At 38.8% G+C, this 24,877-nt stretch overlaps 6 protein-coding genes and 1 non-coding gene across 10 annotated transcripts; 4 read left to right on the top strand and 3 right to left on the bottom strand.

Moving 5' to 3' along the window:
• Nucleotides 1-149: 149 nt before the first annotated feature.
• LOC106439959 (protein FRIGIDA-ESSENTIAL 1) lies at nt 150-2,333 on the bottom strand. The gene is made up of 4 exons (XM_013881524.3): nt 2,096-2,333; nt 1,361-1,888; nt 417-1,276; nt 150-323 (listed from the first exon to the last, which is right to left on the bottom strand). The coding sequence occupies exons 2-4, from the start codon at nt 1,857-1,859 to the stop codon at nt 294-296; spliced, it is 1,389 nt and encodes a 462-aa protein (XP_013736978.1). The 5' UTR covers nt 1,860-1,888; nt 2,096-2,333; the 3' UTR covers nt 150-293.
• On the bottom strand, nt 2,319-2,391 carry TRNAA-CGC. Its single transcript has one exon. It is a non-coding gene; the product is annotated as a tRNA-Ala (tRNA).
• Nucleotides 2,392-2,488: 97 nt separating this feature from the next.
• Nucleotides 2,489-4,309, top strand: LOC106439957 (pentatricopeptide repeat-containing protein PNM1, mitochondrial-like). The gene has a single exon (XM_013881522.3). It carries the CDS (start codon nt 2,560-2,562, stop codon nt 4,105-4,107), a length of 1,548 nt encoding a protein of 515 aa, XP_013736976.2. The 5' UTR covers nt 2,489-2,559; the 3' UTR covers nt 4,108-4,309.
• Nucleotides 4,310-4,395: 86 nt separating this feature from the next.
• Nucleotides 4,396-5,567, top strand: LOC106439960 (COBRA-like protein 5). Its single transcript, XM_013881526.3, has 4 exons — nt 4,396-4,622; nt 4,739-4,812; nt 4,887-5,325; nt 5,403-5,567. The coding sequence occupies exons 1-4, from the start codon at nt 4,556-4,558 to the stop codon at nt 5,441-5,443; spliced, it is 621 nt and encodes a 206-aa protein (XP_013736980.1). The 5' UTR covers nt 4,396-4,555; the 3' UTR covers nt 5,444-5,567.
• Nucleotides 5,458-8,107, bottom strand: LOC106439961 (cleavage stimulation factor subunit 50). The gene is made up of 13 exons (XM_048776702.1): nt 7,948-8,107; nt 7,635-7,718; nt 7,460-7,569; nt 7,285-7,354; nt 7,104-7,187; nt 6,933-7,010; nt 6,773-6,843; nt 6,626-6,677; nt 6,492-6,549; nt 6,308-6,408; nt 6,059-6,213; nt 5,877-5,985; nt 5,458-5,793 (listed from the first exon to the last, which is right to left on the bottom strand). The coding sequence occupies exons 1-13, from the start codon at nt 8,050-8,052 to the stop codon at nt 5,578-5,580; spliced, it is 1,293 nt and encodes a 430-aa protein (XP_048632659.1). The 5' UTR covers nt 8,053-8,107; the 3' UTR covers nt 5,458-5,577.
• Nucleotides 8,108-8,345: 238 nt separating this feature from the next.
• LOC106439962 (kinesin-like protein KIN-4C) lies at nt 8,346-15,049 on the top strand. Of its 4 annotated transcripts, none has more exons than XM_013881531.3 (26): nt 8,346-8,666; nt 8,780-8,926; nt 9,010-9,162; nt 9,257-9,510; nt 9,601-9,776; nt 9,881-10,005; nt 10,097-10,133; nt 10,215-10,306; nt 10,403-10,516; nt 10,601-10,714; nt 10,797-10,880; nt 10,958-11,162; nt 11,305-11,405; nt 11,474-11,572; nt 11,653-11,766; nt 11,846-11,962; nt 12,064-12,144; nt 12,388-12,459; nt 12,549-12,642; nt 12,739-12,770; nt 12,876-12,961; nt 13,044-13,115; nt 13,205-13,432; nt 13,528-13,672; nt 13,763-14,419; nt 14,502-15,049. In XM_013881531.3, the coding sequence occupies exons 1-26, from the start codon at nt 8,556-8,558 to the stop codon at nt 14,817-14,819; spliced, it is 3,828 nt and encodes a 1,275-aa protein (XP_013736985.1). In that variant the 5' UTR covers nt 8,346-8,555; the 3' UTR covers nt 14,820-15,049. The 4 variants fall into 4 exon arrangements, with proteins under 4 accessions (XP_013736985.1, XP_013736984.1, XP_048632658.1 ...); XM_013881530.3 differs by having other exon boundaries at nt 13,202-13,432; XM_048776701.1 differs by having other exon boundaries at nt 11,296-11,405.
• An 806-nt stretch (nt 15,050-15,855) lies between these two features.
• LOC106439963 (protein COBRA) lies at nt 15,856-18,501 on the top strand. The gene is made up of 7 exons (XM_013881532.3): nt 15,856-16,231; nt 16,632-16,711; nt 16,808-16,934; nt 17,015-17,344; nt 17,414-17,573; nt 17,661-17,944; nt 18,035-18,501. Exons 1-7 carry the CDS (start codon nt 16,129-16,131, stop codon nt 18,322-18,324), a joined length of 1,374 nt encoding a protein of 457 aa, XP_013736986.1. The 5' UTR covers nt 15,856-16,128; the 3' UTR covers nt 18,325-18,501.
• The last annotated feature ends 6,376 nt before the right edge of the window (nt 18,502-24,877 follow it).

Genomic DNA, 24,877 nt, shown 5'->3' with positions numbered 1-24,877 from the left:
AGCGTTAGCAACTACTAAAATAGTTTCTACAACTAATCATTCGTTCTCGACTTTATCAAGCATGAATAAGATTGCAGTAACTTCAAAGCTTTATCAAATGGATTCTTCACTTACGAAAACGCTATCAAGTTAGAAAGAGACTACGAGAATAATCAAAAAATGACTTCATCATCGTAAAAATCACAACCGAAGAACTTTTCTGTATAAACATCCATTGTTTTCAGACGAGACAAAACTGTAGAACAACATTTAGTTCTTCTCCAAGCAGCAGCAACACCGTGTCACGTGGTTCTCTACGCTTTCACATACTTATCTACATACCCCTGCCAACAAAAAGAATGAAGAACCGCGATGACTCTGGTTCGATATTTGATGAACAATGAAGAGACTGTATCATAGTTTAGATGTTTTCTTACCATGACGAGTTTGGTCAGCTTGTCCCGTGAACTGTCAATGTACTTATCGATCTTAGCTTTTGACTTGGGCACACGACGACCTTCCATTGAGTTCGAGACTTTATCCACGGCTCTCTTCACAATAGTCTTGAACGCCTCTTTGCTCATATTCCCTTGCCTCCACGAAGGTTTCAGAAGATCCTTCACGAACTTCGTTAGCGCCACCTGGAAAAGCTTCATGGACCTCGATGAGTCTTTCTCCTTTGCATCCCCTCTAGACTTTTTCCTCGTGATATCACCTTCGCGTGCACTGTTATTCGCCTTTGGAATCTCGTTGTTGGAGTTTGGAGTCAAGGTCTCATGGCTGTTACCTTCTCCTGCATTCTCACCAAGCTCATCGTTATCTTCATAAACCACTGCTCCTACATCGTTTCCGTTGGTGAAATCTTCCACGTCTGGTGGTTTGTTTGAGGAAACACTGACACGAGCTGTCGTGTCTGACTCACTTAGAGCTTGTTTATCAACAACATCTTGATTGTTTTCTTCCACATTGAGTGGGGTGTTTGAGGAAATGCTCGCCTTGGGTACAGTGTAAGAGTCGCTGACTGGTTCATGCTCCTGAAGGCAATCTAGTTTCAAAGATGCTGGTTCAAAGCTGTCTACGAAGGGATCATACATGTCACCGAGACCACATTCGGGAACAACCTTGGCTCTTCCGGAGTAAGGCGAGGAAGAAGCTTGTCTAGAACCATCATCTACATCTTGGTGTATATGAGTATCTGACTTTGAAACAGGAAGCGTTGTGCCTGTGACCGAATTGGCTTCAGAACCGTAGTTGAGAGGTTGGCTTGGGTAGTTACTCTCAGGCAGTGTGATATCATCTGAAAGACAAATATAAGAAATGGATAAACAAGAAAGAACCAAACTTTGGTGTTAAAAGATCACAAAACTGTCTCAACACGAACCTTCCATCTCAATGTCAGGATCATCATACAAAGGAGAGCCATGCTCTGCCTTCTTCTCATGTGGTGAAGAAGATCCAGCGTCTTCAACAACAGCTCCTTCCAGGGAAAGAGGCACCGTTTCACCAACCTGGTTTGTAGCTTCAGGGTTAGCACAAACGGTGTCTGCAAAGAGTGGGGATGAAGATGAAGGAGGAGGTGGAGGAAGAGGCATCCCAGGAGGTTCCAAGCTCTTCAGAGGAAAAGAAAGTGGGAAGCTTGGTGGAGGATGAAACGGATTAGGGAATGCTTGTGAGAGTGGCGTGGCACCAGGAGGTAAAGGTGGCGGGGGAGGCAACATTGAAACAGGTGGAAGATGAGAATGAAACTGCTGTGAGGAAGCAGGAGGTGGAGGAGGGGCGTGGTGGGGAGGCGCATGATTCTGTTGCAAATGCATCTGATTAGGAAGGGCATTTCCTGGTGAAGGATTAGAGGTTCCACTAGTGTACATGGGAAGATGCATCCTTTTGTGCTCTCTCAGGCTAAACGTCACTGTCAAAAAGAACATAGAGTTCATCAGACAATGAATGATTTCATCGTCGCCTTAAAACACTAAACTTATCTCCAACCTAAATCTCAATTGCCAACATCGCTACTTTCTTATTAAACCCCAAACTATTCTCAGAAACTCAAAACGGTAAAACGAGGATTTGCTATCGCGAAAAATTGAGGTTTCATTGAAGACAGAGAGATACTCACCTGATTACAAAATTCAAAAGACTTGTTTTTTTTTTACTCCCCGGCGAGATGAAGACTGGATAGGCGAACAAATTAAAAAAAAAAAAAAACTACGAATTTGACTTGGAAAGGGACAAGAAGAACCCTAAATCTGTGAAAGTTTCCGGAGATTTTATTGCAGTGTGTTTAACTGGTGAGGAAGATTCAAGCTTTAGATTTACACAACGTGTGTCTAAAAGAAAATTGGAGATGCGGGGAATCGAACCCCGTGCCTCTCGCATGCGAAGCGAGCGCTCTACCATATGAGCTACATCCCCGAACGATTCTTAATACATTTACTTTTTAAAGTATTAATTCAGAAGAGGCTGAATCAATTCAAAAGCCCAAAAGTGAAGCCCAATTCTATTCATGAAGTAGGGTTTTGGATATTACTTGCCTTGCTTCTCCTCTCCCCCGAGTTCTCATTTCCTCACCCTAATTCGAAAATGCCGCCGCCGTTACCGTCTCTGCAACTCCGGCGACTCCTCCTCCGCACCTTCACCTCATCCTCCTCCGCCCCTCCTCTCCGCATCATTTCCCCCACCACGTCATTTCCCCACCCTCCACCTCCCAGGTTCTCTCTATTCCCTTCAAGACTCTTCTCATCCGAAACCAATGCGGCGGATCCACCAACTCCAGACCCGACTCAGATCGCTCTCTCCTTCTCCAAGGAGCTCACCGGAACCCCCGAAGCCGATCCCCACTCCATCTCCCAGAGGTTCCACCTCAGCTTCTCCCACATCGCTCCAACTCGCGATCTGATCCTCCACACGCTCAACCTCTCCCCTGAAGCCGGCCGCGCCGCTCTAGGGTTCAACGACTGGCTCGACTCCAACGCCGCCTTCTCCCACGACGACGAAACCGTCTCCTTGTTCGTCGATTACTTCGGCCGCCGGAAGGATTTCAAAGGGATGCAAGAGATCATCGCCAAGTACAAAGGCGTCGCCGGAGCTAAAACTTTAGACTCCGCCGTCGACAGGCTCGTCCGCGCGGGCCGAGCCAAGCAGGCCGTCGAGTTCTTCGAGAGGATGGAGAGTGACTACGGGTTGAAACGAGACAGAGAGTCGCTCACCTTGGTGGTGAAGAAGCTCTGCGAGAAAGGACACGCGAGTTTCGCCGAGAAGATGGTGAAGAGCACGGCTAACGAGATCTTCCCCGACGAAAAGATCTGCGACCTGTTGATCAGCGGCTGGTGCGCCGCCGAGAAGCTCGATGAGGCGACGAGATTCGCCGGCGAGATGGCGAGAGGAGGGTTCGAGATAGGTACATTGGCTTACAACGTGATTCTTGATTGTGTGTGTAAGCTTTGTAGGAAGAAAGATCCGTTTAGGCTCCAGGCCGAAGTCGAGAAGGTCTTGCTCGAGATGGAGACACGTGGCGTGCCGAGAAATACGGAGACTTTTAATGTGTTGATTAACAATCTTTGTAAGATCAGGAGAACCGAAGAGGCCATGGAGTTGTTTGGTAGGATGAGTGAATGGGGTTGTCAACCGGACGCTGAGACTTATCTTGTTTTGATAAGGAGTTTGTATCAGGCGGCTAGGATCGGAGAAGGAGATGAAATGATTGATAAGATGAAGTCGGCGGGGTACGGTAAGGCTTTGGATAAGAAAGAGTATTACGGGTTTTTGAAGATACTGTGTGGGATTGAGAGGCTTGAGCATGCGATGATTGTGTTCAAGAACATGAAGGCTGATGGGTGTAAGCCTGGGATCAAGACTTATGATTTGTTGATGGGGAAGATGTGTGCGAATAACCAGCTGACTAGAGCTAATGGTTTGTACAAAGAAGCTGCGAGGAGAGGTGTTGCTGTTAGTCCTAAGGAGTACAGAGTTGATCCGAGGTTTTTGAAGAAGAAGAGTAAGGAGGTTGATAGCAATGTGAAGAAGAGGGAGACTTTGCCTGAGAAGACCGCGAGGAAGAGGAGAAGGCTCAAGCAGATCAACATGAGTTTTGTTAAGAAACCGCATAATAAGATGAGGAGGAGAATGTGATCGACAACAGCATTCTCTTTAATGTTTTATGGTTCAAAACAGTCTTTGTTCTTTCCTTGTTATTGTTTTGATGAGAAGGTACTTGTGATCTTTTGATCAGTTGCCGAACAATCTTTCAGCTTAGTGTAACGTTTTAGACACTTGTTATGGGTTGGCTCAAGAATCGGAGATAAAAGAAAGTTCTTTGCTTTTTGCTTGGTTATTCACTTGTCTGAAAATGCTCTCTTGTTGCATCCAAGTTAGGTTTCACTTGTAGTTTTTTCGACGGGCAAAGTAATCTTCGTTAATCGTGTTTGATAATAATTAAAACAAGGATCCCGGATATCACTACACAGCTGTTCATCACGTGGGTATGAAGTCAAATGGGTATGAAGTCAAAGTCTGCGGCTTGATCTTTCTTCTTACATAACTTGATCTCTTTCTCCCATTGAAACCACAAGAAATTGAAATGGAGTCTCTCTTCTCTGCCATGATCGTTCTGCTCCTCGTTTCCTCTTCATGTTTCACTTCTTCAGGTAAATCTCTCAATCTTAAGAAGAAGAGGATCTCTCTACTCCTACACATTCACCTTCATTTCTCTGTTTTTCTCTTCTGAAAAACTTATGAAGTCTTTGTGTTATCTAATCTGCAGAAGCTCTCACAAGCAACAAGGGAAACATCACAATCAAATGGGATCTCATGACCTGGACACCTGATGGCTACGTTGTAAGTTCAACCATCATAACTACTTCTTGTCTAACCAAAAACTCAGAGAATAAACGAACCTTTGTTTTACTCAGGCTGTAGTTTCAGCCTACAATTACCAGAAACAACGCTCAATTCCATCACCGGGATGGAAAATGAGCTGGAGATGGACTAGAAAAGAGGTGATCTGGAGCATGGTTGGTGCACGAACCACAAAGCAAGGAGATTGCTCCATGTTCAAAGGAAACATCCCTCATTCCTGCATTAATAAACCAACAGTCATAGACTTGCCTCCTAAAACTCCTTACAATCAGCAGATTGCTAACTGCTGCAAAGGCGGTGTCTTGAAACCCGGTTTAGAAAGTGCATTTCAAATATCCGTAGGTCAAGCTGGTACAACGGTGAAGACTGTTAGGATGCCGGTAAACTTCATGTTCACAGCACCTAAACAACAGTATATTTGTGGACCGACTAAGAACGTTAGACCCACGACTTTTATAACCGCTGACAAAAGGAGAATGACTAGAGCACTGAGTAAGCTTATTCCCACAAGATACAAATATATGGTTCTAATTGTTGAGCTCACTTCCTTTGTTTCTATACTTATGCAGTGACATGGAACATTACTTGCGTCTTCCACAAGGCAACATGAACACCACAAGTCTCTAAAACAATATCCTCATAAGGACACATATATCTCCATAAAATTATGTTGTTTTGTATTTTCACGTAACATTTATGTTTTAAAGATATGAAAACATTTGTTTGGTTGATTATAAGTATCTTCTACACGGATTCCTTCCAGAACCGAACTGATCTATCTGTTGTTCCACAAGTAACAAAGACTGGTTCAACCGGTGAGTGCTCGATCCACCGTGGTACACCGTTATGGTTTGAAGGCCACTTTGCCACTTTCTCTGCTGTTCTCGCATCCCACGTAACGACCTCATTGTTTCCTTCATCTATTGAGATTACAAACTCTTCCGTGTCATTAAAGATTGCCTGTGTTAACCACAACAACAACGAGGACCGTTCAGAATAAGCCGGACCATGTTGTTCTGAGAGGTTTGAGAGAGAATCATCACCTGAGACCGTAGTTTTAACCTCTTTGCTCCGATGTATTCCTTAACCATTCGACCAGAAGCTATTTCCCATACCTTAACCGTAGAATCCTTACCAGAAGACAGAACAAACCTAACAAAAAGGTATAGGATCAATCAATTGTTCTGTCAACATCTGAGAAGAATAGATTGAACATTCTTTCTACCTTTGATCTCTGGTGAACACAGCGCTAGTGACCTCTGCTTTTCCATGTGCACTGCTAATGGAGCGCACACACTTTGCGCTTACCCCATCAAAGAGTCGTATAGCTCCATCCTTTGAGGCTGTAACGTAGACGGATCCAGTTGAAGAATACCGCACCTGAGGAAACCAAGAATCTCACAGCCATGAATCCATGATCATCAACAAGAGAGATAAGGACATATAGAGCCTTACTTGAGAACATGTTAAGTACCTGATTAATCCCTCCATTTACTCCATTGTCTGGGAAACTTGAAGGAAGGAAGCATTGATAAGTGTTTACATCGTACAGATGTGGAACCGCATGATCAGTTCCTGCCAAAAGCAAAGGTTTCAATTTCAAAACATTGTTTTGAGTTCAAAGAGAAAAGATAAGAGAATCTTCTGAGAGATTTCACCTGCAAGCAGAAACTCTCCAGAAGGATGGAAAGATACAGAGCGCACGTTATGTGTATCCTACAGAATTTAGAGTTATCAATTCACTGGCATGTATGGTAGCTAAGCAGAAACTGATAACAACCATGAGGTCTACCTGAAAAACTTTAAATGCTCGTTTAGCTGTCGTTTTGGAGAAGTCGAAGAACCTGCCAGAGACAAATAAAGAGGTTAAACACGCAATTTTCTAGTAATCACTGTGAGAACTCATTCAAGTAGGGAACATAAATGATCAGTTAGATACTTTATACAGTTGTCTTTAGCACTGGATACTAGGATTGTGCTCCGAGGGTGGAAATCAAGATCGTTTATTGGCTGTAAATGATTTTCATAAGAGTATGAGACACAAACAAATCAAGATGTTTGTTGCAAAAAAAAAAAATAACGATAACAGGAAGGCTTACTTCAGCATGATCATAAAAACTACGTATTAATGGTCGAGCTTGAGTATCTCCTGAAAGCATCTGCTTTACTTTTGGCACCTCAAAAACACAACACAACAGGGAATATCCAAAGAACTATCAAATTCTTGATGATGCTTTAAGGGATAAAAAGTTTCCAGGTAGTTTTAGTACCTCAAAGAGCTTAATAGATGTGTCTGCACCGCCGGTTGCGAAAAACATTCCATCAGAACTAAATCTTGCACACCTAACGACGCTCTATATAAATGCATAAGCTTATCATCAGCCTATTATCAAACTACACAGGGAAGAATATTACTAAGGCTAGACCAAGCTGTGTCATAAAGTTACATACCTTGTGCTCTGATAGCTGCTTTGATTCATGCTTTGGGAGAGTCTTTGATGAGCCCTTTACATGAGTAGCACTAGTTAGGAAAAGTCCAAACATTCGATTAGATGACAAAATGTTGTTATTTCATCTCTGAGGTAAGATAGAAATGTGTTACTCGTTGGAAAAAAAAGGACAAGACCTGAAGTCAATAGAAGCTGTGCGAGGATTAGTAACTGATCCATAAGAAGTGGGTAACAAGACTGATGAAGAAACACCTCTCAGTGACCCGTTGTTCTCCGCTGCAAGACCCTGTTCTCATGGTCATAAACAACATACATATGTGGAAGAGAGACGAAAAAAGAAGAAGGAATAACCTTTGCAACAAGCTCGAGAAGACGGGTTGGAGAAGCCTCAACATTCAATGGTGTCATGGTAGCTGAAGCAACATCACTTGCAACCTTAAAAATTTCAAAACTTTAACCATTTCACAGTAATTAAATACCCAAACTTGATTTAACTACTCTTCTAAGACATCATCCTCTAAGTATTACCTATCACATGATTCATCTTCAGCTAGATTTCAAATCCAAACGAACTATGTATACAAATGAATTTCAAAGTTTAACCCTTTAACACTAAAAAGAACCCAAATTGAGAAGCTGTATTTAGTTAGTAGACGAGACATGCCTGTGAGAGATTGTGGTGACGGAGATGAGCCACGATGAGGGCATTGAGCTGTCTCAAGATGTTTCCCTCTTGCAGAGCTTGCTCTAAACTGCCACTATTCTCCATCTTTGAACCCTCTAAACTCTTTCTCAAGCTCGAAACCAGAGTAGCTATGTCTGAGCTTAAACCTTCCGTCTTCAGACAAAAGGCCTAAACTATGGGCCAAATGGGCTTAAATTAAACGAATAACAAACTAATGGGCCTTTTAATTTCTAGCGGCCACGTGCTATGCTCACGTGCGTAACGGTCGCAAAGAGTTTTTGAATTTGGACTTGAGGCGCGGTATTCCACCCGAAACAGAAATATATTTTTTTAATTTTTAATTTTTAAATTTTACCTTTTTTTCTATTATTTCTTTCTCGTATAAGCTTCTCTCTCCTCTCTGTCTCTCCTTCAAAATTTGAATCCTCTCCTCCACAGGTTCCGCACATCGCGAACATTTTGAGCTTAAAAATCTCCCAGCTCTCGGTTCCCGGATTCGATCTGCTTCCTCGGTGGTGCCGATTGGGTTTTGCGCTGTGGCTCTGCTGGATCCGTAACGGAGGGTTTCTGCGTTGTGAGCTGAGAAAATGGAGGCCGCAGAGTGCGTCAAGGTCGCCGTCAACATTCGTCCGTTGATTACCCCCGAGCTTCTCAATGGATGCACCGATTGCATCACCGTTGTGCCCAAGGAGCCTCAGGTAAGGCGTTTCCCCCTCTTTTTTTTCGAATCTAATTTCGTTCTTCACGGATCATCTTAGTTATTGATAATTGTATGCTCAATAACTCATTTTTTTTGTTTTGAATTGAACAGGTTCACATAGGTTCACACACCTTCACATACGACTTCGTATTTGGGAATGCGGGATTACCGTGTTTGGAGATCTACGATCATTGTTGTTCTCCTCTTGTGGACGCACTGTTTAAAGGATATAACGCTACAGTTCTTGCCTATGGCCAGGTTTGATTTGAGATTCTCGTTGATGATGATGTTTTCTTTAGAGCTACTACATGATTGAATTCATTGTTTGTTGTTTATTGTAGACTGGTTCAGGTAAAACTTACACCATGGGGACTAACTATAGTGGAGACGGAGCAAATTGTGGTATTATACCAAAGGTGATGGAAGATATATTTAAAAGAGTGGGGACAACTAAAGATTCGACCGAACTGTTGATAAGGGTGTCTTTTATTGAGGTGAGAGTATCTATCAAGCTTGTTTTTTTTTTTCTTTTGAGATCTGATTTGTATGTTTACATTTGATTTTTAATGCTTACCTTTCAAATTGCAGATATTTAAGGAAGAAGTTTTCGATTTGCTTGACTCGAATTCCCCGGCTCTTTTAAAGAATGATGGGGCGGTTCAGGCGAAGCATGTTGCCCTCTCGAGAGCTCCAATTCAGATCAGGGAAACTGCTGGTGGAGGCATTACTTTGGCTGGTGTTACTGAGGCAGAAGTGAAGACGAAAGAGGAGATGGGCTCCTTTCTAGCTCGAGGATCTTTGGCTCGTGCTACTGGCAGCACAAACATGAATAGCCAGTCAAGGTGAAATCTAGTAACTTTACATGGTTTCACTAGATATTCCTTTCCGTTTTCCTTAAATTTGCTAATGCAAGTTTTTGTTTTTTCTTATAGTCGGTCTCATGCAATCTTCACAATTACGCTGGAACAAAAGAAAATTTCTAGTTGTTCTTCCACAATGACTGAAGATGCCGGTGAAGATATACTATGTGCAAAGCTTCATTTGGTCGATCTTGCTGGTTCAGAACGTGCAAAACGAACCGGAGCCGATGGGATGCGCTTGAAAGAAGGTTATCTCCCACCTTTATTTCTGTTCTATGCTTACACTTTATTTATTTTTCAAAGAGAGACAAATTACTAAGCTGGGAGATTTGTTTGTTATATATTTTCACAGGAATCCACATCAACAAAGGTCTACTTGCGCTAGGAAATGTAATCAGTGCATTAGGGGATGAGAGAAAGAGAAAGGAAGGAGGTCATGTTCCTTATCGTGACAGCAAGCTCACTCGTTTGCTTCAGGTACTAAGGCTTTTTGTATCCTTTTTTTACAACACCTTGTCAATCAAACTATATGTCACGAGAATATTAACCGTACTATCTTGTAACGTAGGATTCTCTTGGTGGCAATAGTAAAACTTTGATGATTGGTATGATTTTCACTTCTATTAGCTTTTGATCAATCAGTTTTATTCATACACATTAATTTAATCACGCAAGTAATGACGCAGCTTGTGTAAGTCCCGCTGATACAAATGCTGAGGAGACACTAAACACACTAAAATATGCTAATCGTGCACGCAATATTCAGAATAAAGCCGTGGTACGTATATCCAGACATTTACTTCTTACTAGATATTTCTATGTTTTTATTTTCACTTTATAACCTTACCGTTTTGCCATTTTTTGAAATGATTAGATTAATCGAGACCCAGCAGCCGCACAAATGCAAAGAATGAGGAGCCAAATTGAGCAACTGCAGACAGAACTCTTGTTCTATAGGGGTGACAGTGGGGCCTTTGATGAGCTCCAGGTATTCAATCTGAACTTAGAAAGACATTTACAGTTGATGCTAATCACATGATTTCAATATTTTAACTTATATAACCTTTGGTAGATCCTCAAGCATAAAGTAGCACTGCTCGAGACAAGCAATCGGGAGCTACAAAATGAACTTCAGGAACGGAGAGTAGCCTGTGAGCATTTCTCAAAACGTGCTTATGACGCTCAGGTTTCTCTTCTATTCTCGTTATTTTTTGATGGATCAGCTTATATGAGATCTAGCATTTAATACTTCGTTTTCGTCCATTTAGGTTGAGAAGGACAAACTTATAATGAAAATTGAATCTGTTCGCAATGGTAAATCCTTAGATGAGATTGAAACCTGCCAAGATGAGGTGAGATGTCCTTTATGATTCCTTAGTGACCTCTATGACCAAGTGATACTTTTTGGCTAAAGTGTTTATTCTTCCAGGATGTTGGTTTGATCAACAAGTACGTTTCAAAAATTCAAGAGCTAGAAGGAGAGCTGTTGCATGTCAGAAGCTTAAAGAAAGTCAGTAACTACAAATATTCTGAGTCTATTGATTCCCATGATGATGGGCCCCGTTCGAGTAATGTCTTGTTCCCCTCATCCAACGAGTCGTCAGATTGTGAAGACAAAGTGATTGATGTCGCAGGTTGGAACTTTTACTAATGTTGTACCATTTTTGCTTGCCTAATTCTTAAATTGATAAACACATTCTTTTTTTTTAATGACGGATGCTATGCTAAGCTGTGTTCATTTGTTTACATAGATGACATGATTTGCAGTGTGTGCAGATGAGGTTGAATTTCAAGAAAAGGAGCTTGAACATTGCTCACTTCAAGAAAAGTTAGATATGGAGCTAAAGGAATTGGATAAGAGACTTGAAGAAAAAGAGGTACTATTTTCATATCAACTTCTCCCTTAGTATTTCATCTGCAATAACGTTTCAATTCATTCATGAAGGCTGAAATGAAGCGTTATTCAAGCGGTGGTACATCTGTTCTCAAACAACATTATGAGAAAAAGGTTCATGAACTAGAACAAGAAAAAAGGGCATTGCAGGTCAGTGTTATGTGGTCTATATTGTATTTTGATGAAATTTATGAACTCGGATTTTGATTAAATAATATATGGATTGGCAGAGAGAAATTGAAGGGTTGAGACAGAACCTTGCTAGCATACCATCTGCCCCAGGCGATGGTGCCCAAAAACTAAAGGAATCGTATCTTCAGAAACTGAACACGCTTGAAACCCAGGTACCGCCTCTTTTGGTTTATCAGCTATACTCAGTCATCTACATACAGTATGGTTTTTCATGATACATCGTTCCTTCAGGTTTCTGAGTTAAAGAAGAAACAAGATGCACAAGCTCAACTCTTAAGGCAAAAGCAGAAAAGTGACGACGCAGCAAGAAAATTGCAAGATGAAATACACAGAATTAAGTCCCAGAAGGTTTTCTTTTTGTCCTGTGATCTCCATTTTTATACATTGTAACATATATGCTCATGCTGTATCTCTTAACTGTACTTTTCTGCTTCGGTTGAAATTTTCAGGTGCAATTGCAGCAAAAAATTAAGCAAGAATCAGAGCAGTTCAGGGCTTGGAAGGCCTCAAGAGAGAAGGAAGTCATGCAGGTATATTAGATTTTTCTTGATCACTTTGACGCTTACTTGATTGATAAGTGTGTCTGTCTTGCACCACTAATGAACAAATTAAACAAGTTTCATCTTCTCAATCATTAGTCACCACCTCTATTCAAATACAACATGTGCTTGTAGAAAGTCTCGTTGTAGTCTGGCAGACATTTGACTTGGCTATTCAGAAATCTCTTGTGTGTTCTGAACCGCTCGTTATATTGTATTTTGAAATTTAACCAGCTAAAAAAAGAGGGAAGGAGAAACGAGTATGAGATGCACAAGCTCATGGCTCTGAATCAAAAACAGAAGCTGGTGCGCACATCTTTATAAACTTTCAGACAAACAAATTAACTTCATCTTTTCTATTATCATGTCTGCTCAATCGTCTGTGGTTTTAACAGGTTTTGCAAAGAAAGACAGAAGAGGCTTCCCAGGCGACAAAAAGACTCAAAGAGCTTTTAGAAAATCGAAAGGCGTCTTCGCGGGAGACATTGAGTAAGGATTAGTATAATCAGTTCTATGTTTGTTGGTATAAATTATTCTATCTTTGTTGGTATAAATTACTAACTGGTTATCCTACTATATACGCAGGTGGTGCAAGTGCTAATGGTCCAGGAACTCAGGTAACACCCGCCAACTTATATGAAACCGATGCTTTGTTTTTCCAGTTACTTAGGTGACTGTGTTGGTTGGTTTGTTAATGCAACTTTCTGATGATTTATTTGCAGGCATTGATGCAAGCAATTGAGCATGAGATTGAAGTCACTGTTCGGGTTCACGAAGTGCGTTCTGAGTACGAGAGGCAAATGGAAGAGTATGTGCTTGTTTTATATCTTTCTTCATGGCATGATTCTAAAATAATGTTCCTATTAAACTTTCTCCTGTCTATAATTCAGGAGAGCAAGAATGGCGAAGGAAGTTGCAAGGCTAAGGGAAGAAAACGAGTTGCTCAAGAATGCCAAGATAAGGTGAGTGGTGATTTTGCATAAACCAGTACCACTACCATTTCATTACTGAAAAAATAGTAAACCGTTTACGTCTTCTGTAACCAAAGCAGCGTTGATGATGATACCATGTCTCCGGGTGCAAGAAACTCAAGGATTTTTGCTCTGGAGAATATGCTTGCGACCTCTTCAAACACTCTCGTTTCCATGGCATCACAATTGTCTGAAGCAGAGGAACGGGAGCGTGTATTTGGTGGAAGAGGGAGGTGGAACCAAGTTCGAACATTAGGTGACGCAAAGAGTATCATGAACTATCTGTTCAATTTGGCATCAACTGCGAGGTAAGATCTCACTGAAGCTTTTTTAGAGATCATATTCCAAATATGACTCCCAACTCACTCTTTATTCTTATACATGTCCATTGTTTAATTAAAAGGTGTCTAGCTCGAGATAGAGAAGCAGACTGCAGGGAAAAGGACGTCCTAATAAGAGACCTGAAAGAAAAAATTGTGAAGTTTAGCAGTTTTGTTAGATACTTGGAGATCCAAAAAGCAGACCTCGCGCATCAGGTGAAGGCACAGGTTAGTAAAATTAGCTTCTACTACTCTTGTTTATCTGATAGCTAATGTCACTTATCCTCTGAAATTTTGCATGGATTCCATTTTTTACAGGCTTCTGAATTGATCAAAAGGTCTGCGGAGGAGAATTTAAACAACGAGCACAGCTTGAAAAAGCAGGAAGCCCGGAACTCGGTTATAGTTCATGAGGACATGGACACCTCTGATTCTGATGACTCGGACCATGAACGGGAAGATCCAGATCTTGACGATGAGTGGAAACCTGAGCAAGAATCAGAGCGTGAGTCGGAGCAGGAATCAGTTATAAAACTGAACAGGAAAAGAAACTTCAAAGTGGGAAAACGGCGCTCTAGTGTGGTGCCGAGGCGTTCATACGAAGAGAACCTGGACTCTCCTTCAGATGAGGCAGTGAAACCCACGTCAACATCTGATGTGTGCTGCACTTGCAGTAAGAGCTCTTCTTGCAAAACGATGAAATGTCAGTGTCGAGCTACAAAGGGATCTTGTGGTCCTTCATGCGGTTGCTCTTCAGTTAAATGTTCCAACAGGAACGCAGACGGAAAGCAGAACAACTCCACCTCGATATTGGAGCACAGTGAGAGTTCTCAGGAAGAACAACAACAAGTCCTTGCTTCACGTGGAGCTTTGCTGCTCCAAAACGCTCTTGCTGACAAGCCAGTGGAGGAGACTAATGATGGAGAAGGAACCAGAACAAGAAGAAAACCTCTGTCAGACATAGGAAACACGACGGTAACATTCTCTTAAGACTTTTTCATTATATTTGGTCATTCTCACTTTCTGTGACGGCTTATTTGATGATATTTGGTTTCAGGGTAAAACAAATGTGCCAAAGCCAATGAAACGAAGGAAATGGAGGAAGCCTCTGCTTCAGCTCGTTGTAGATCCACCACCAGCAACAACAACACCAACTTCATCTCAGGAGCCGAGCGACTCTGGAGAGGCAAATAATACCAAACTGAAGCTACCGAGGTCGATGACTTCTAAAGGCAGCAACATGCTGAGAGAAAGAAACGCCGACCAAGGCGGTGGTGAATCAGTTGGTAATGGTGGTTTTGTGCAGAGCAGTTCTGGTGGGGCAAGTGGAAGTACAACTTCAGATGAAAAAGAGAACCACACTCGTCGGATCTAACCAGGAAACAGAGACGTTGCTTGACGAACGAGGAAAGATGGGTTTGGATCTTTTTCTTATTATCCGATAATCTTTGTTTTGGTGTGTGTCAAGAACATGTCTAGATGAATGCATATGCGAATTTTTAGAGTTGTGAGTCTTGTTGACATTACAAAATCATTGGGATACAGGTTTGAACTTGATGGTTAGTTTCACGGTGATCAATTAATGAATGAAACTTTCACCACTAATTAACACAACTCGTGTTTGGTTTGTTGTCTTTATTTCGGATATTTTAGTCAAACCAAAACCAACCGAATGTTACTATTGGATTAGTTTTTGATAGTGTCGGCAATACTATATCAGTAAAATTAATAATGAATCAATAATACCATACTACCAGTTTACCAGTACGAAATTAATAAGCCAACGCTTAGTAATAGTCTTTTTTTTCTTTTTCTGAATAGTAGTCTCATATTTTCACATTATACATGGACTCCCTTAATTCGACGATTTTAGCTTTTTAAATCTTGAAAAACACAAGTAAATAAATGCGAATAATTGAAAATATGTCCACATATATCATTTTTTCTTCCCCACCGACAACCTAAAACAGTGGTAATTGCCCACGTTCCCTCTTAAAGCTGTCGTCTCCGGTAACAATCTTCTGGTATTAAACTAACTTCTGATGACAATTACACAAAAGCCCCTTTTTCACTTGTGAAACACTTCCAGAAAATTTTAGAGCTCTGAGTAAAGTAATTCAAAAAAATTACTTAATTTTTTTTTGTCAACTTGTACTTAATTATATGTATGTTTTCATTCCTTCAGAATTTGTATTTTTTTTGCTTACATGTGAATCTTTTTATACAAACAACCTTATTTTCTAGACTAGAAATCGTTATCAGTCTCGAATATACTACCCAAATTTTAAAATAAAATATATTATATTTATTATAGCTGTTAGACTTTAATTTTGATTTGAAATATGCAAGATTAAGGGTTTTATTTAAAGAAAGTAGTATATATTTATAATCTTGAAGTGGAGAAATCATTTGCATTCATTTACTCCAAAATAGAAGGGTAGAGTGGGCAAATCAGTACCCCCAGCCCAAAAATTACTACAACAGCCACTAGCCAGCCAGATCCCAAACAGTGCTTCTTCTATTTGCAAAGCTGAAAATCTTGCTGCTCTCTCTTATAAGTCCACTTCACATTCAAGCAAAGCTTATTACTCTGAGATTGATTCGTTTTAAGATTTTAACCAGACCCATCTAAGAGGGATCTGGAACAAGCTCCGTTGCTCTGATCAACAGAGGAATAACAAAAAATGGAGTCTTTCATCTCCAGATCCACCTCCATTGTCTCCAAGATGAGTTTCTTGGCCGTAGGGATCGTCTTCTTGGTTTCTTCCTCTTCCTTTACTTCCACAGGTGACTTCTTACTCTCCTTATTACATTTATCTGCTTCTTTTTTTTTTATACTCTGTTACATAATTGTCTTCTTGGTGGCAATGCTAGATCTTTATTCAATTACTGAAACAAAATTCTTTTGCAAATCTCAGATCCTAAAACTGTGACTTCAGTTTACATATTAGTGCTTCCTATGTTTTTAGTAATGTTGTATGTTCTATGCTTTTCAAGATCCAAAAATAGAAACTTTCCGAGAAGTACAGAACTTGATGCATACTTTTAGTTATGCGGACAGTTTGGTCTGTTTCTGGCTTTTATACAAACCAATAGTTATGAGTTCTAAACATGCTAGCAAAGTTGGAGAAGTAGAAACAAAGTTCTAACCTTTTGTTTTATATAATTGGTAAAACCGTTTTGGCAGAAGCATATGATGCGCTAGATCCAGAAGGCAACATTACAATGAAATGGGATGTCATGAGCTGGACTCCTGATGGCTATGTTGTAAGTTTTAAGAACTAGAAAAAAAAAACAACATAAATAACTTGTTTAATTTTATCGGTTTTAATTGCTAAAATTGTTTATTTGTTTGTGATCTAGGCCGTGGTTACCATGTTCAACTTCCAGAAGTACAGACACATTCCATCTCCAGGATGGACATTAGGCTGGAAATGGGCTAAGAAGGAAGTTATATGGAGTATGGTCGGAGCACAAACAACCGAACAAGGTCAACTAGAGCACTAATCTATATGGTCTGATTGCGAGTTATTGAGAGTTTTATTTTATATGTTTCAATGTTTTAAACAGGTGACTGTTCAAAGTACAAAGGAAACTTACCGCATTGTTGTAAGAAAGATCCAACGGTTGTAGATTTGCTCCCGGGGACTCCTTACAACCAGCAGATTGCAAACTGCTGCAAAGGCGGTGTCCTCAACTCATGGGTTCAAGACCCTGGCACTGCAGCTAGCTCCTTCCAGATCAGCGTTGGCGCTGCTGGAACCACGAACAAAACCGTCCGCGTGCCGAGAAACTTCACTCTCATGGGCCCTGGTCCAGGCTACACTTGCGGCCCTGCTAAGATTGTGAGACCAACCCAGTTTGTCACCCCGGACACTCGCAGAACCACTCAGGCCATGAGTAAGAATCAAGAATACGTTTTTATATTGTAGCATTTGTCTTCGTTCTAACAGTTTTCAATCATTGCAGTGACATGGAACATTACGTGCACATACTCGCAGTTCCTTGCTCAAAGAACCCCAACCTGCTGCGTTTCTTTGTCTTCTTTTTACAACGAGACCATTGTCGGATGTCCAACTTGCGCTTGCGGATGCCAAAACAACAAAACAGAATCTGGCGCCTGTCTCGAGTGAGTCATAGTCTCAACCTTTGTTTCTTTTTGGTTTCAGTTTTTTTTTTTTAAAACAACAAAGTCTTAAACTTTGTGACATTGCAGCCCGGACACACCTCACTTGGCGTCTGTTGTCTCACCACCGACCAAGAAAGGAACGATCTTACCGCCGTTGGTGCAATGCACGAGACACTTGTGTCCCATCCGAGTGCATTGGCACGTGAAGCAGAACTACAAAGAGTATTGGCGAGTGAAGATCACAATCACGAACTTCAACTACCGTTTAAACTACTCGCAGTGGAACATGGTTGCTCAGCATCCTAACCTCGACAACATCACTCAGATCTTCAGCTTCAACTACAAATCTCTCTCTCCTTACGCTGGATTAAGTAAAACACACACATCCACTGATTCTATGATTCTATCTTCTGTGGTGGATGGATCATAAAGATTGATTTTTTATTTTATTTTTTTTGCAGACGATACGGCGATGCTGTGGGGAATGAAGTTCTACAACGACTTCTTGTCAGAAGCAGGGCCTCTTGGGAATGTGCAGTCGGAGATTTTGTTCCGTAAAGATCAATCAACCTTCACGTTCGAGAAAGGATGGGCTTTTCCTCGTAGGATCTACTTTAACGGAGACAACTGCGTCATGCCTCCTCCTGACGCTTACCCTTTTCTTCCCAACGGTGGTTTCCGGACAGAGTTCTCTGTCTTCTCCGCCGTGCTCCTCCCTGTTCTTCTTGTCTTTTTCTTATTTTCCGCGTAAATTTGAAAGTTTTGCCACTGACGAACCATCCTGTGTCCGGTTCGGTTACGGTTAGAGGGCGGCTGGTTTGATTGTATGGTGGAGTGGTATAAACGTTATTTATGTAATTCTTTTGTTTCCCAAAAAAATATAGAATATCTTGATACTTTTATTTATATATAGGTTTCAACTTCGTTATTTTTCTTCTATTTGTTATTTTATTTCGTAAGTTAAAAAAGAAAAGATAATAATGTCAGATTTACATTTTCTCTATTTTTATGATGTATAGTTTATGCTACTATGATGCATTGATAAAGTGATGGTTTTTCTGTTTGACTGGTTTATAACTAAATCATATTTATATATTGTTGTTTCTAAGTCGAAACCTAAATCATATTTTTTTTTGTTTGGTTAACATCTCTTAAAAACCATAAAAAAAAATTCAAAAAAAAACCCATCAAAATTGAATATTTACTTTAATAGAAGGAGAATTGTCAGTCTTATACTATAGGGGTCTGATCCTTTCGGGGATATTTGCTAACAAAAAAGTTCTTAGTGGGCCTCTTTTATGCCCATTTACCTCCTTAAACGAACTCAAAAGATAACGGGTAATCATGTTGCGAAGAAATGGGGCTCAAGCATGTTAAATCAGGATCAGCTTGCAGACATGATGTTGAAATTTACTGGATAAATGAAGTTTTCGTTTGAAAAATTGTAGATGTTTATGTTTCCATTTTTTATATCTTATTTACATAGTAATTTGACTAATTTCTTTGACACTTAATCACAATCTGTCATATTTACATTTTAGTACATATATATACATATAAAAATTGAAGGAGTATATATACAATACAAACAAAATCTAAAGAAGCTACAGAACGACTTAGCAATCTTTGATCAATGTCATAAAGCGAATTGGTTAGGATTTTGGTGCTTGTAAGTTGTAAGAGACAACAAAAAAACATTGCCCGCTGCCAGAGCAGTTAGTAGTCTATTACATCCGCTCATTACCAACAAAGGATCACGAAGGGACTTGAACACCATCCTCACGGATATCTACTATTTTAGCAACCGATTGAGAGCCTGCTCATTTTATCACATTTTTCGTTTATGTAATGTGGAGGCTGACTTAGTGGCAAAGTCAGAGCTCGTTGTTGTAAACTCCTCCCCTGCTAGCGGGGGATAAACCTTTTATTTTAGCAATGAAATCGTAGTTTGACCCCAAAAAAAGTCTATTACATCCCTCTTGACATTGAAATTATTGTTTGAAATGAAATAAATTCAATCAAATCTTTTTTTTTTAACTTCGTAGTTGTAACTTTCAAAAGACAATTATTGAATTCAAGAATCTATTGGGTATCAATATCATTAAAGAAGAAAAAAACAAACAGGAAGAGATAATGGACTCGTGTAAATGGGGCTCTTTGATTAGTTTTGTGGCAGAATCTCATCCAAAATAAGACAAAGTGAGAGGTTGCTTTAGAAAAGTTTGTGTGCGCTGTCGACTCCATATTTGCACATAAACCCTAAAATCGCCAACTCTCCTTAAAAGCAAACAAAGAAATTAAAGTGTAAAAGTTTAGATTATTAAAGTGTACATTATTATAGAATTAGTTCAATCGATATAGTCGTGTGTGTGTTTCTAGTGAGATGATTGTTTTTAATGAAGGAAAAAAAAACTGGGATTCGTCGACTTATTTCTCAAAATGAACATCACACAAGTGAAGTGATAAGGCTCAAACCCTAAAATGCCAATGTTATATATGTAGTTTAAAGATTTTCACACATATTAATATATTATTGAATTTTCTATTATACATTATAATTAATATTTATTTTATTTTGTTAGTTAATGAGTTAAAAATAGATGAAACTTATATTTAAATAAAATTTTAAATCTACAACGACACTTATATGAAACATAAGAAGATTTAGTGGGGGTTATTGGTTAATGTATTTTAATGGATTTGTAAATCTAAACTAAATCTAGTGTTATTGGTTCTATGATTTTAAAATCCGTATTGAAATCATGTGGTATTGGTTTAATGATTTATAAATTCTAATCTAAATCAAGTGTTATTCAATCATACGGATTTACTAATAGATTTGATTTCAAAAGGATTTGAATGGATTTGTATGGATTTTTTGTTAAAAATACAAAGACTCAAATCCGAGGGAAAACCTCCGGATTTGTAAATACTAATTCGAGAGAATTTAAAAATCTGCATAATTTACATGGATTTCTAAATCAATTAAAATATATAAACCAATAACTATTCCGAAAATTTTAGTTTATGTACATTTATAGTAACCAATAACATATGATTATCAATTACGGATTAAACGAATTTATTATGTTTAAGAACATTTGTTGTACTTTAACATATTAATGTCAAGTTCCGAGCTTCTGACCCGATTAAACTGTATGCTTCGTCACCAAACTCCATTGTTTTAAGTGCTTCTCTGAAAGTGAAGCTAGAGTTTGAGATTCACCTAGTCTCTTGGATAAGCATTGCGGTATTTAGAGCTGATAGTGCACGTTTCAATGTCAAACCTAGGCAATTAAGGCCTTTTGATACTATTGATACCTATGCTTCACTGTCTGCCTCACCGTCGTTTGAGATTCATCTAGGCTCTTCGGTGAGTTTTGTTGAGGTTACTGCTGACCTTGCGGTTGAGAGATACTCTCCCACATCTTCCCTCTCTGTGAGAGGTGAATCATATCCGGTGTTGAAGATAGTATTGAACTCCTCCGAATCTCTTTCACTAGGGTATTTCAACGTCGTTTCAGACTATTTGAAGCTCTTTTGAACTGTCATTTCTAGGATTCAAGTGAAGATTATTTGCGGGTCATTTGACTTTAAGCAAATCTTTCCTTTAATTTTAACACTTCTATCCCATGTTTTATTGTACTATTGTTATTGTTGTTTATTTTACAGTCGAGCATACGTCCAGTTGTAGTAGCTGAAACATTTTAGATTTTAATTAATGAATTTGTGTTTAAGAAAAAACATATTGCTATTCCATAGACATACTGTATAACCTATTTATTCTAAACTTCAGTTTGATAGTATTATGCATTTGCACATTGATTTTAATTAGAGGTTTTGTAGAGTTTTTTTTTTTTTTTTGATAATCCAGGGGTTCTCCACTTACGTGGATCATTCCCCTGGGCCCGGTTAGGCAGCGGTCCATTTCACTCGGGAGGGTTTTACCTGGGCTGGGGACAAGGCCCAACACCCAGTACCGTATTTGGTGACAGAATGGGCAGTTCGCCTCCGCCTGGCGTCGAACCCGTGAGCATGACAATTGGCCCCCAGGGTCCTTACCAAGTGAGCTACCTCATCCCGTCGGTTTTGTAGAGTTTTAAATATTTAAGTAAGATGCTTATGAAACTCTTTTTCAGAATTGTATAACTCATCTTAATATTATTTATTTGACAGTTTTAAATTGAAAGAAAAAAATATCAAAAAGAATGTTACGTACGAAACATATGAAAAACTTGAAAAGAAAGGAGTGATTTCCTCCTACCTTTTCCTTTTTTTATTTTTGGCGTGGTTATCTGATAATCTCAATTAAATTTTAGTTTTTGTGCCTTCCCAAGAGTCTAGGACAATAATTCAATAAGCTCCACATGGATGTCTCATTTGGTTTTGTCGAGTGACAAATCAAAGTACTTTTGTCGTTCTGGAAAAAAAGAGAGAGTTGATGTGGTTGTTGTTCTTCGTAATCATCCCTTTCGATTGGTTTAAAAGTTCACTAGATTCTTATTAGTATTACGTGTCAAATTTTGACTCCTATAATTTAACTTCGAGGAATGGATGATGTTTCCTTTTGGACAAATTAGAAAACAAAATTTTTAATATATAACCTTTACTTTTTAAATAAACGCATAAACATTTATTAAAATAAAGATTAGAACGAAATAATCATACAAGAACACGTAGTCAGATAAAGTAGAATAACTATTTCTATTTAACAATTTGTATGTTTTTAAAATGAAAAAGTCTAGTAACCAATTGTTATTTGTATGTCTATGCATAATGCATTCACATACTTAGTGTAGACTAGCTGAACGGCAACATTTGTAAACGACAACGCAACTCAAGACTTGCAAGACACCGTCACATCCCTTCTACCAATTGGTCGAAACTGCTTGGATATCCATGCAACAGTGTCTATATCGACATGGCCATCCAAAATCTAATTTATCAATTTTGGCATCGATCTGCTATTTGCAATTAGCAACTCATGCCAATCTGATTTCCAAACGACTATCGCGAAGTCACTATCAAAATTTGTTGATCTATTTTTGCATTAACCATTTTAAGGTTTTGTGAACGATTTCCTCTTTCTTCTAGTAATATATTTTGTTAAAATCATTTTCGTGCTAAACAATTTAAGCTAGTAAATATAACATTTTTTGTAAACTAAAGTAAATATAACATTTCAAAAAGAATTTTTATATCATGCTTGGTTAAAACATAACTTCATAGTATATATATATATTGGAAAAAATTTACCAAAAAAAAATATATATTGGAAAATTTTCAAATTGAGTCTCTCATAACATGAACACAAAAACTCATAATATTTTATTATTATTAAATATCAATAGAATTTATGATAAATTCAACTTGAAAAATATATGATAATAATGGCTTCACAAACTTTCCAATTCTGCAAAAACAAAGAAATAAACTTCTATGAATATTAATATATAATGGCACAGAAATGTTCATTTTTCAAGGCGTGATGTTAAATAGTCATATGTTGACATGTGCTCGTAAATTACAAGCTTTTAGCGATGGATGTCTTAAAATTCAAATTTCACGAAAGGATGATTCGATAGAAATAATATTAATGGAAAATATGGGCTTATGTCCACGGTATATTGGTATAAGTTTGACAAGACGTACGTGCGATATAATATATGCGTTCTTGAGATGTGGACTTAACATAAGGTATGAGAAGAAGAAATGATCCAGAGTTTTGATCTAAGAGGGCAAACATATTTGGTACTAAGGAGCGAACCAAATTTATGTTAATAACGATTCAGAGAAATTGAATACGTTAGGGTACTACCCATCCATTTAGATGATTAGGGCTCATCAACAGCCAATTGTGGTCCATTTCTTTTTGTTCACGTGGTCCAATTTTAGTATATACTATTTATTCTATAAAAATTTACGTACATTTGATTTGAGCGAGTATTACACTATTGTTCCAAGTTCACTATTGTCAATTACACGATGCACACTCTCTATTCATAATCGTGGATTACACTATTGTTCCAATTTGTTCCGCTAATTACTATTCTGAAAATTACATTTGGAATTTGAATTATATAGTAAGAAGGTCAATTTAAGTTTTTTCTTTTATTGTTAACAAAAACAAAAGTTTTCCTTTTTTTTTGTTCATTTATAGGCTATGCTAATCACTTCATATATAATTGTTCATTTATCACACATTTCAAAATTGTAGAATAACTTTCTCTCTCCAGACTGTACCATTGAGGCATTGACAACTTGACATTGAAATAAAAAGTGCCTGTTCGCAGTTCTTTATATATTTATGAGAGACTTACATATAAAGACACATTATGAATTTTCTTTTCTCTTAAAGACACATTGTTTGTTTGGCACACTTTGTGTGGACAGGTGTTTTTTCAGGACATAAATGCCCTTGGTTTTGTGTAAGTAGAAAAATGTTCTTTTCAAGAAACCAACAGCAAAGCTAACTAAATTTTCGTGTGGTTGCAATAAATGCAACATTTATTATTAAAAAGGTTGGTATATAGATTTATGTGAATTGTGTTAATTTGGCCATCGGTTCCGTTTCGAAAAAAAAGATTTAATGGTGGTTGTGAAGTTCTGGGTTTGAAGTTTTGTTAATTTAGTTTAAGAGTTTTAACATTTATCTGATAGATCTTTCTTCTGGTTTCTAAACAAAAAGTATATGAGGAAAATATATTTGTACACTACAGAAAGAAACATCAACGTTTGCAAAATGCAGAAACTATCATCTTATATGAATCTCGTTATTTACCAGAGTATAAAAAACACATATAGGATCTTTACTGTTATCCATATCTCATCTGACCATTTCGCACTTGACCCCAAGTCTCATGACCACAACGACCACATCCACATAACTGTCGTCCACACCAATCACACCCACACATCCTTTGTCCACATTACGAGAGCTCGATGTAATGTTGTCCTCTCCACACCAAAACTCGGACCTGCTCACCATCGTTGTCCCTACCTCTCGTCCAGCTTCTTCCTCCCTCTCCCAAAACATATAAATCTTGTAAATAACCAGAGCATGGAAGATACATGTGGAATCTTCACTGTTATCCATATCTCATTTGACCACCTCTTATCTAGCCACTTCGCACTTGATTCCAAGTCTCATGTCCACAATGACCACATCCATACAGCTGCCGTCCACACCGATCACATCCACACATCCTCTGTCTGCATCACGAGAGCTCGATGTCGTCGTCCTCTCCACATTGGAGATCGGACCTGCTCACCATCGTTGTCCCTACCTCTCGTCCAGCTTCTTC

The sequence above is a fragment of the Brassica napus genome, chromosome A3 (assembly GCF_020379485.1).
Source record: "Brassica napus cultivar Da-Ae chromosome A3, Da-Ae, whole genome shotgun sequence".
Classification (NCBI taxonomy): domain Eukaryota; kingdom Viridiplantae; phylum Streptophyta; class Magnoliopsida; order Brassicales; family Brassicaceae; genus Brassica; species Brassica napus.
The sequence above is the reverse complement of the archived record's forward strand: the minus strand, read 5'-3'. Positions and strand labels throughout refer to the sequence as shown.

Bases quoted from the DNA above. Each gene is read 5' to 3' on its own strand.
- LOC106439961 (XM_048776702.1), bottom strand. From the start codon at position 8,052: ATGGAGAATAGTGGCAGTTTAGAGCAAGCTCTGCAAGAGGGAAACATC. The intron at 6,678-6,772 runs GTATCTAACTGA...TGTCTCTGGCAG, and splicing joins GCTAAAGACAACTGTATAAA to GTTCTTCGACTTCTCCAAAA. The intron at 6,409-6,491 runs GTGAAATCTCTC...TGCTTTTGGCAG, and splicing joins TGGAGAGTTTCTGCTTGCAG to GAACTGATCATGCGGTTCCA.
- LOC106439957 (XM_013881522.3), top strand. From the start codon at position 2,560: ATGCCGCCGCCGTTACCGTCTCTGCAACTCCGGCGACTCCTCCTCCGC.
- LOC106439959 (XM_013881524.3), bottom strand. From the start codon at position 1,859: ATGCATCTTCCCATGTACACTAGTGGAACCTCTAATCCTTCACCAGGA. The intron at 1,277-1,360 runs GTTCGTGTTGAG...TTTGTCTTTCAG, and splicing joins TCCTGACATTGAGATGGAAG to ATGATATCACACTGCCTGAG. The intron at 324-416 runs GTAAGAAAACAT...TTTTGTTGGCAG, and splicing joins AGCTGACCAAACTCGTCATG to GGGTATGTAGATAAGTATGT.
- LOC106439960 (XM_013881526.3), top strand. From the start codon at position 4,556: ATGGAGTCTCTCTTCTCTGCCATGATCGTTCTGCTCCTCGTTTCCTCT. The intron at 4,813-4,886 runs GTAAGTTCAACC...TGTTTTACTCAG, and splicing joins GGACACCTGATGGCTACGTT to GCTGTAGTTTCAGCCTACAA. The intron at 5,326-5,402 runs GTAAGCTTATTC...ATACTTATGCAG, and splicing joins GAGAATGACTAGAGCACTGA to TGACATGGAACATTACTTGC.
- LOC106439963 (XM_013881532.3), top strand. From the start codon at position 16,129: ATGGAGTCTTTCATCTCCAGATCCACCTCCATTGTCTCCAAGATGAGT. The intron at 17,345-17,413 runs GTAAGAATCAAG...CAATCATTGCAG, and splicing joins CAGAACCACTCAGGCCATGA to TGACATGGAACATTACGTGC. The intron at 17,945-18,034 runs GTAAAACACACA...TTTTTTTTGCAG, and splicing joins CTCTCCTTACGCTGGATTAA to ACGATACGGCGATGCTGTGG.
- LOC106439962 (XM_013881528.3), top strand. From the start codon at position 8,556: ATGGAGGCCGCAGAGTGCGTCAAGGTCGCCGTCAACATTCGTCCGTTG. The intron at 10,134-10,214 runs GTATGATTTTCA...GTAATGACGCAG, and splicing joins TAGTAAAACTTTGATGATTG to CTTGTGTAAGTCCCGCTGAT. The intron at 10,307-10,402 runs GTACGTATATCC...TGAAATGATTAG, and splicing joins ATATTCAGAATAAAGCCGTG to ATTAATCGAGACCCAGCAGC.